This window comes from Fopius arisanus, unplaced genomic scaffold, assembly GCF_000806365.1.
Source record: "Fopius arisanus strain USDA-PBARC FA_bdor unplaced genomic scaffold, ASM80636v1 scaffold00041, whole genome shotgun sequence".
NCBI lineage: Eukaryota > Metazoa > Arthropoda > Insecta > Hymenoptera > Braconidae > Fopius > Fopius arisanus.
In genome coordinates this window covers 464393-474668 of record NW_011887780.1, presented here as the reverse complement: position 1 = coordinate 474668, position 10276 = coordinate 464393, and the positions used below count along the sequence as shown (strand labels likewise).

The window sequence follows — 10276 nt, the reverse complement described above, 5'->3', positions numbered from 1 at the left end:
TAAATTCATAGATCTATATACCTAGCTGAGTCCAGTGTGCATTCCTGTCCAACGCCCATGTCCAAACAACCGAGTGTAATGATAACGCCTACAACAAGCAACACATTCGAAATTCCAATGTGTGGAAACTGGTATTTGGACATTTAGTGTCCCTAAGAATTCTCTCATCCTTGAGAGCGTCCATGCAGAAATTCGGGTGCAGATGCGCGTTTAAAGCCTCGCATAAATCATAACTTGGGCGTACGACATAACTCGGATGCACACTCATCCCTAGCTTGGAATAATGGAACCCCCCGATAATTTATACCACCAACCACATATAAAGTGTAATTGTCATAGTTAGTTGCGTGTTGGTTGTGGTGCTCACACTCGATTTAATCGAAGGATTATGATATTCGAATAAAATACTGGAGGATGTGAGAAATTTAGCACTGGACTAAATGGCATGCATATATCTCAAGATGAAAGCACTAATAGCCTTCGAAATTCCTCATGAATTCCTCCGTGTAATCCATACGTGGTTGAAGCAAATGAAATTACGATGCAATTCGGATGTTCGACGCGGTGAGAAATATTTATAAATATTTAGAAATATTTATAAAAATTACGGAACCCTCAGTTCAAAAATTTAAATGGCGGTATCGTAATTTTTCACAGATAATTCCTCTAAAAATTATGGAAAGCCGCTGAATAATTCCGTGACAGCTCTGTAAAATTCCCTACAACCACATTTCTCTCTGGAATTACGGCGACACGTAATTTTTATTGAATATTTCTCTCCGTGTAGGTATACAAAATCAAACCGACCGCGGAATTGACTTTTTATAATGACCCTCACCCAATTCGCATGGCGAGGATAGTAAGTGCATCGTATTTCTGTTTTTAAATTCGGCCAATTCAATTTCCACTGCAGATGTTTTTCTGACATAAAAGTTTTTCATTTTATTGTTATATGCCGTATCTACGGCTACACTTGAATTCAAGGATTCATGTTTTTTTTTTAGTGCTTGGCATATAAAATAAGGATTCCTTATTTTCATCGCATGGATTCTCCTGGTTTAAAAAGGCAAACGGTCCACTACATGCCCTACGATCAATTTCAATACAAAAATTGGCTCAAACTTATTTTTCCATTTAATTGCGAGTGAATATACAGGACTAAGTTCATCAAATTTTCTCTCTCTCTCTCTTTATCTCTCTCGAGTATATAATGAAATTAAAAATGTCATAAATATGTTTAAATCTTTGTGGCCCCACTAATGCTGATCTGATAGTGGGAATTGTACAACTCGTAAAACACCAATCCTTACGAGGCTATTGCGTGTCGGGGGCTTACGGTAAAACTTGCTCGAATGGCTATGGAGACACATCTAGAGCTACCCTAGCTTGAATGATAATACGTGATCACAGAAATACTGCCACCGAAATATTTCCACTGTACTAATCTGTTTAAAAGTCACAATTGAATCCCAGAGAACATTCATTGACAATTAATTTATTATTTATCTTTCCTTAGAGAGAAAAATTGACGAATAAATTGAAAAGCATGATAGAGAGAGAGAGAAACCGGTGCACATGTTAGCATTCAATTAGGTCACTTCTATTTGCTCCATTGAAGTCCTGTCATTAAGAGCTTGTTAAAAGTCTATCGCGGTGTGTATTAGCCATTTGCACGTCACTCGGCTTCTACGCACTCCTCAATCTATATTTTTGTCCCTTTTCTTCTCAATCTTCTAGCTCTCTGTTGAGCTCACTAAGATATAGTGAGAATTCCAAACTGGAACACTGAAAATAGCGATAAAAAGATGGGAAAACCGAATACTCGTATCATCCTCTCTGAAACTTTTTGTCAGTACACAGTTGAAAGTTTTAACACGTTGTTCGCTCCCTGGGGTATATAGCTGTTCTCATGCACATGGCATTTATCCAGGGAGGTATGAAGAAAACTTGTCACCATATATTCCTCTAATCCGTCTGTCACAATTTTTTTTATCCTAAAAATAAATGAGAAAATCCACACACTACGAAAATTATTCATAATACTTGTGAGGATTGAGTAGAATTCGATGGGAAAATATAAAACTTTTGAATACTTATATTGAGATGAACGAATGCAGTATTTTTGGGATTTAACGGGGTAACTTTTCTGCAGAATCCGATGGATTTCACTTGAACCATTGGTTAGGTACATTCAAGCTTTTGTCGTCCTCAAGATTTGAAATGGGTCAATGGGAAATAGAGAAATAATAAAGAAATAATGATTCCTGCAACGAGTAATATTCTCCACTGACAACAAATACTAATTTCAATGATAATCGGTTTGGAAATTATTTAAAAACGAGGTAGGCCGGAAATAGACTTTTTCCACGAGAGAAATAAAAAAATAAATAAAAAGATGGAGGAAACGGAAAATCAATAGGCGGATTGAGGTAAATCCGGCATCGAAACCCCTGTTGAAGATTGATAAGCAAGCAGAGGGAGGAAAACGAGAGAAAGCCTTCGATTATTCAAGGCTTTGTGACACATTTCCGTCGAATTTTTTTTAACTGAAAAAAAAAATTACGAAATAATTGAGGCAATATTATTATTCCAAAATTTTCTGAATTGACAACATAAAAAATTATTTCATTGAGCGCAATATATTTAATGAATTAGTATAAATTATCGAGGAAAATTAATAACGTGTGCGTTTGAAAAATATTGACAATTAGATTTAAATTAATTAGTCAGTGATGGGCGATTGCGAGTTGCGAGTGATCAAGGTGTGAGTAGAATAATTCCTTTCGTAAAGGTAACCCTCTGTCTATACAGTAGTAGCTGGATGACGCAAGAGGGATAACAGCAATTTCCCAGTTTAACCGCGAAATTATGCAATTTACGGGCCTTTCGGATGCAGCTTGGGTGCCAGCGCTAACTCATGTTGACAGATAAATCTATTCGTGAATATATTTAATATTTCAAGCTCAACCCGTGCACATACTCCTCCAACATTACTCAAATTTTTTCACAAGCTGCTACGATTCTTCAAATCACATCAATAAAATTATTTATCCCGTCCGCTTGATTTGATAGCTGTCAAGGGTTTCCCATAAATCGATAAACCTTGAAATTGATGAAATAAGGTAGCTGCCAAGTTGATACCAACTGCCTAATTTACCCTTGAATATCATGGAGCCGAGTAACTTATCAGCGAGTTGGAATAGAGCACGAAGTGTCGCGCATCGGGAAACCCCTGTCGTTTGATTTATGAGTTTCATCAAAGCCCCCGACCCTCCTCATACTTTTTAACCACTACCTTTAAAGAGAAAGAAAATTTTTACAATTTTCCATCCATTTCCTGCCCTTTAATACCATCATCACACCCATAAATGTAATTTTATTACCAAAACTGTTTTGTGTGCTCTTTCAACAACTATTACCAACCCCCCCCTTTCCCCCTACTTACCGCAATCAATGTACATACGAGCTCGTTATCACCTGTGTAATAATCCTAATGATGCTGTTATACCTCCATCGAATCGAGCCCGCGTTATTCAATGCCGTAATTAATGCGAGTGAAGCGGTCAAAATCAAACCTCTTTACTCAAATTTTGCCCATTCAATTCGATCAGAGATAGATAATTCAATAATCAAGCAATTAAAATTAATCCCTCATGTAACCAGCAAAGCAAAAACATAATGATGAATGAATGATTAGACTATCTCTGCAAGATAAATATCTCCCACAGAGCCATAATTCCATATTGTTCACAGTTGGTAATCAAATTTTCATAGCGTCATATAGAGTCATACACAGTCCTTTACTCCCTAAATTGTCTTGTCATATCTCGTACTAGCTGATCCTAGCTGTGCAGAAACTTTTAATAGACCAATCAGAAGCAAAGCGATGTTGTACCATGATGGTTTGAAAATTAATTTCCCGTACGAGGAAATCCCAATCATAAAATACCAATTGAAAAGAAGCTCCGGTTAAACACGGCTCCATGAACGGAGCAAACAGGCCAGAAAAAAAAAATAATAGCATACGGTTATAAAAGGGTAGATTTTATAATGAGTATATTAACCACCCCCGTGAATAAAATTACAGCGGATAAACAGGAAAACCGCTGGGACATTCAATTTCATCGACAATATGATTAATCCTATGGGAAACCTATGACTCTGTAGCCCATAACTTTATAGCTGATATTCTGTACGTATACCTTATAAATTGCCAGGGACAAAGGATCATATCCCAAATCATTAACCAATATGATGATAATTAAATTTTCCACGATATGACGCCATCGCGATAGCTCGAGTTATTCGAGAGAATAAAAAATAAAAATACCTAGCTGATGTAAAGAACTGTATATGTATTTTTATATCAACGAAAGAATGAGTTGCTTGGCTGCTCTTCATGATATAACGAGCGCCACTTATAGAGACATTCATTTGACATCCAAGTGGTAAAAGAAATTTTACCCTTACACAGTGCAAATAAATTGCTGAGTATCAGTTGTACCATTATTCACTGTTTACTAAGTGAATTACGCTGTGTAGAATTTTAATTAAATGCCTCTATCTGTTATCAATGGATCTTTATGGAATTGATAGGTGATAGAGTATTTCAGGTGGATAGATGAAAAATTATTCGTGTTATGCATTCGTCCATCCGTGCTCGAGTTTCTGAAGCGAGTTTTAATTAATTGTGGCCTTAATTGATGCGAAGGTTATGAATGACAGACAGATAGAAGGAGAATAGATCAGGGAATTAAATTCTAAAACCACCGAAGCTTATTATCTCTTCATTGTGCCCATTAAAACTTCATCAATGAATTTTTTATCTTTTTTACCTCAGTATTGCTCTCTCGTCAGCTCATCAGTGTTTTCTTTCAAAGATTGTATTGTAGGTCACGTTCTTCCATTTTTTTTTTCTCCATATGCACTCAATCTCGTATTCCAGCTTTTGGAGTTTTACTCTCAACCAAGAGAACACGACTGGAATATCATTGAATCCGAGAAACACAATTACATTTTGTGTCTTATTCACCTCATTTGGAATAATAAATATTTGTGATACAGGGAATACGGAATATTTAATTTTGAAAGGCAGGGGAATTTATTTAGCGATTGACTCGAGGCTGTAGCAATTCCGGGTTGGTGATACTGTCATGGTAAAACCACCGCCGCAGAATCTCTTCTGAGTAGGAGAGAGAGATGGAAGAGAACTGTTGCAGGTGTCTTTAAGGGTGGTTGGCTCTCTCCACTGCACCTCTTTCCTCTTTAATGTGTAGTATTTAATTTTCAAATCGCGCAAGTCCTTCATTGCATTTTCCAACTCGTACTTATACTCATTCGCACGTGTCTCCCACATATTGAGTTCTGCTACTACACACTGGGAAGTCAAATATTTATTATATTATTTATTTAATGCACACGGTGTGTTCGACTGTTCAATTTAAGTCAAATAACTCTAGCTTTCAATTCCCCTTTATTATTTTCTATATATTATCTCATTCATTGCAGTACTCACCTTCATTTTTTTACTCCGCTCTCGCAATGCGTTACGAGCTTTTTCAAAGTTCTCAACGATTTCAGGTTCCGGCTGCTTTGATAGCAGTCCTCGTAAATCGATATACAATTTTTCCGTTTCCTTGATTTTTACATCTTTTTCTATTAATTCAGTGCTCAATTTGAGGATGCGTTTTTGAAGTATCTGAACTTTCTTCAACAGTTCTAACGTACTTGGATCGAAAGCCTTTTAATGACATCCGAAATCAGATTTTTTTGTATGAATAAAAAGAAAAATAAAAAAATAAAAGAGGTAAGTTTCACTTCACCTCTAGTTTTCTCCAGCGGTGGATGTTCAGTGGATTCTGTACTTGCTCTTCTAATGCTACAACCTTTCTCCTTTCTCTCGTTAAATCTCGATCCAGATGAAATATTTCAACCCGAAGATCGCTGATGTTGTTTAAATTCTTGGACAGGATATGTTTTTCTGTTTTCAACTTGGTCACTTCAGACCTCAACAGCTTAATGTCCTCCATTCTCCGCACATACTCAGTCTCACCCCGAGAAATAGTGCCATGGAGAATCTTTTGTTTGCTGTACTGCAAGCTTAATTCGTCATTTCTCCTCACCAGCTGTGTACCCAAAACATTGCGCTCATTCATAACTGCATCGATTTCCTTTCTCAAACGATTTATATCCATATCTGCCATTTTCACACTATTCCTCAGACGTTTTTCCTCTTTAATTCGCTCTTCCATTTCTCTTCTCAGGTCAAACAGATCTTTACGAACAGATTGCAACTCATGCCTCGCTGTTTCCTTTTCCTTTTCCGCTTTACTTAACACTAAATCAAGTAAACCATTTATGTACACACATTATCCACCAAACAAAGACATTCTTTTAAAATGAATACTCACTAAATTCTGCTTTAGCTAAATTAGTTTCTCTAGTCGCCAAATCCTCTTTGAGCTGTTCAATTTGTCCATTCATAAGTTTAATTTTATCCCGTAATTCTGATATCTCATCTTTAGCTATTGTTAAATTTTTACTGTAGGTGTTTCTCTCAGACCTCACAGCCTCAAAGAGATTCTGCTGCTGTCGAAAATGACTCTCCAACTCGTTAAGCTGGCTTTTAGACTCCATGAGCTCCATGTCTTTCAATTTCAGCTGATTCGCATAATGATCTGCCTATCGGTGGACATTAATCAATTATTCACCTGAACAATTTTCCAATTCTTGCCTCAATTTATTCAACAAACTCCACCAAATAATGGATGCGGGTGCAATTGTGAAGTTCTCACAAAAGAATCATGCACCGGATGATGGAAAATTTATCAGTGACGAGTTAAATCGAATTATGAGATAGAATGGAAATTCAAAATTATTGACGATTCAGCATTTTCCCTCTTCTTTGTCCATTACCTACTCTCGTACATTTGTTCTTATTAAATAATAATTGTGCGCATGGGAAGGAAAAATTTGTCGAGTTTTCCTCACACAATAGTATTACCAGTGCAGTTGATTGAATAACGATAAATCTACCTGCTGGGAGAGTTGCTTCATCTCTTGACAAAATTTTTCACGTTCTGTCTCGAGCGATTGAATCCTCCTGTTGGAAACATTGAGTATTTGCATTGCCTCCTCCAATTCCGATTCAATTTTTCGCTTGCTTTGTTCACATACATCTATTACTTGCTGCATTCTCCTCAGGGTCTCTTTCAAGTTACGTAAAACCCTTGCAGTTGCGTCTCTTTCACGTATTACCGCTTCAATTGCTTTCTTTTCATCTGCGAGCTGACGTTTGAGTGAGTCTACCTCAATCTGTGTGTTCTTGAGTGCAAGACGTTGAGTTTGTGCCTCCTTCTCCACTTTCGAGCGTGCAATATCAATTTTCAGGTACTTGTTCGCTGCCCAATTACTCTCTGCTTTACACTTGGCCATTTCCTCTTTCAATCTAATTAATATAATTCACTTGATTCTCGACTCAGCTCTAATAGAACAATAAATTAATAAAAGTCCCCGTATTAATTATTTACCTTTTTATTTCGTGCTCCAATAATTTATACGTTTTAGTCTTCTCATTGATTAACTTTTCCATTTCCTCAATTTTCCGGTGTGCATTGTCGGCTTCAGTTTGTATATTCATCCTGGCGACCATTAGTTTACTTACTTCCTTCCTCAGTTTTTCATTACTATTTTTTTGCTCTTTAAGTGAGTTGTCAAGTTTTCCTACATTGTTTGCCATGGTTTTAATTGTTCCATTTGCTGTCTACATTTTTTTTTTCATTTCAATGAGAAAGAGAATTAAAATTACACTCAGCAAACAACAGGAGTAGTAATTAGTAACTCCGCAATCATTATGCTCCGAAAAATAGTCAACTCACCGTTAATTGTGTATTTTTATCTTTCACCTGCTCTTCGAGAATCACAAGTTCTTTCTCGAGTCTCTCGCGTATAATTCGCTCTTTCGATATTTCATTCATTTGAATATCCATATTCTCCTGCATTTTATTCACCTGCTGATCACAATCAATGGTTTTCTTCTCAAGTTCCTCGGTGTACTTTGACATACTTTTTATTCGTTGTTTCAGTGTCTCCACCTCATTTGTCAGTCTCTCTTTCTCCTTCACAAGGCTCTCTTTCTGCTTGGTGACCGCGCTACTGCAATTTCACTTACTTCATTATTTCAAACGCAATTTTCCTCCGCTGCAAGATCTAATAACACCCTGGTCATGTGAAAGGCTCCTCAGCTACCAGCTCTTCAGGTACGTACACCCCAGAGGCTAAATATTCTATATTCATCTTTTTCCCTATCTCCTTTGTTCTACCTCTGGTATTACCATAAACCCACTTATTTCTATGAAGTTAATTTCCCTAGATCGAATTCAGACTTATAATTATTCTTCGAATCATCCACGCAATATCAATTTACACATTCATCTCACCAAGTTTTCACCAGTCTCTACTAACGAAGTAAGTAAGCAATGAAATTTTGTTTACACCAACTTGAGTAAAATTACTGTAGTTACGTAATTCTAATGAAATTTCCAGCTAAATTTTAATGGTTTAAGATTGAATTCCGGGGAGATATCAACACTTCCGGCTCGCTCATTAATATTTCCGTCTACCGCCCGAATCGTCAGCATAAGTTTTAGACTAATACAAAATTAACGTGACTTTCACAAGATTACGAATTACGAAAGACAACTTACTCTTCGTCAAGCGCTAATTGTTTATTTCTTTGTTCAATTTCTTGATTCAATTTAACGATGGTCAATCGAGAATTTTCAATGATCTCCTGTGCATTCTGTTCACGACTATGAGCCGCATCTGCCAGCTTCGAACTCACCACTATTTCTTCTTTCAATTTAACAACCACCTCAGCCTGCCCCTCAATTGTTCTCTCCAGCTCGTAAATCCTACTTGTTTTTTCTATTACTTCGTCCTGCAAGCGATAAAACCATGAAAAAGAGACACATAACTAATACCACCACCGTTTACCTACTTGCAGCTGGCGAAATTTTTCCATCATTTCCTCTTCGTCTCTCCGACACTTGTACAGCATTTCGAATAGCCGTGTATATTCATCAGCATATTCTTTCAGTACTTCATTAGCTTTCATCTCCTCTGTAATCTATATATGTGTGTTACACGCTTGTAAAATTTCTCTATTTTATTCATCCAATTTTTATTTTTCTCAATTTTCGTTACTCCAACACAAACGGTGGCTATTATTTTCTTTGAAAGACTAAAATTCTGCCGCGTAAAAAATTTAAAAATAAAAGAACGTTGAGATTTATCATAATATAATGAAAGATGATTCCTACTCTAGCATAATCACGTTCGAGCACACAGAAAGCACTACCCGCTGAGCTTCCAGCAGCCGATGGTTCTCCATTATCGCTCCCATCGTCCTGCAAACCAGATTGAATTTCAAAGGAAGAATTTGTGTGGCTTAATCTTACACTTGGTAGTAATACAGTCGGTTCAAGTACTCCATTTTTTCTTTGCTGTTTTCTTTTAATTTTCCCTGCAATTGAAACACGATACGAAAACTTTTCCCGTAACACTAGAAAAATCCATCAGGGAATGACATTCGGTTGATTCTATTACAACTTTTTTTCCAGCGGATGCTTCACTTGCCACATACTCACCCTGTCCTCAGCATTCATTTCCATATCCATCGTGATAAGTTGAAGGAATATACCACAATGGGAATCTTCAATTTAAGCGGTTACCAAAATATTAATCAATATTAATGCAAAACAATTGGTTGACATAATCCAGTCATCTTTATAAATACTCTTCTACACCTGTGCCTCAGGATGACGATGAACTTTCATGTGATGGAACGTGCAATTTTGACAATGGCAATGGCAGATTGTTTACAAGTATCCATGGGAATGGAAAACATCGAGTAAACATCAACCATGCGTCGAACAAATATTTCCCCTTCCTTATAGTAACGAATTAGTGCAATCCGTCTTTTCCAGGTCCACCAAGAACCTGAATTCACTCAGTCTCTACTATCTGTTGAAGATGAAACATTGAATATGAATGACTGCGAGATACATCTAGCAGATGAGTGTATAGCACTTCCAAATAGAGATATCGCGTAGGATTTATGCATTTGAAAACTGCAATTTCGGCAATTCGGCGGCGGCAGTGAAAAGATAGGCTTATGTGCTAGTTGTCTTAAAGGGGATAGCCTTTTAAAAAATCAACAGGACGGAAAGAATCGGTTAACTCTCGGATGTACTACATTTTAAACCTTCAAGAGTAA

At 36.8% G+C, this 10276-nt stretch overlaps 1 protein-coding gene across 1 annotated transcript; it reads right to left on the bottom strand.

The window, feature by feature from the left end:
• Positions 1-5100: 5100 nt before the first annotated feature.
• On the bottom strand, positions 5101-9876 carry LOC105266752 (coiled-coil domain-containing protein 147). The gene is made up of 11 exons (XM_011305147.1): positions 9648-9876; positions 9321-9407; positions 8999-9127; positions 8706-8938; positions 7878-8154; positions 7530-7762; positions 7036-7447; positions 6411-6681; positions 5823-6337; positions 5516-5740; positions 5101-5377 (listed from the first exon to the last, which is right to left on the bottom strand). Exons 1-11 carry the CDS (start codon positions 9675-9677, stop codon positions 5102-5104), a joined length of 2688 nt encoding a protein of 895 aa, XP_011303449.1. The 5' UTR covers positions 9678-9876; the 3' UTR covers position 5101.
• Positions 9877-10276: the final 400 nt, after the last annotated feature.

Bases quoted from the DNA above. Each gene is read 5' to 3' on its own strand.
- LOC105266752 (XM_011305147.1), bottom strand. From the start codon at position 9,677: ATGGATATGGAAATGAATGCTGAGGACAGG. The intron at 7,763-7,877 runs GTGAGTTGACTA...AAAAAAATGTAG, and splicing joins ATAAAAATACACAATTAACG to ACAGCAAATGGAACAATTAA. The intron at 5,378-5,515 runs GTGAGTACTGCA...TTGACTTCCCAG, and splicing joins AGCGGAGTAAAAAAATGAAG to TGTGTAGTAGCAGAACTCAA.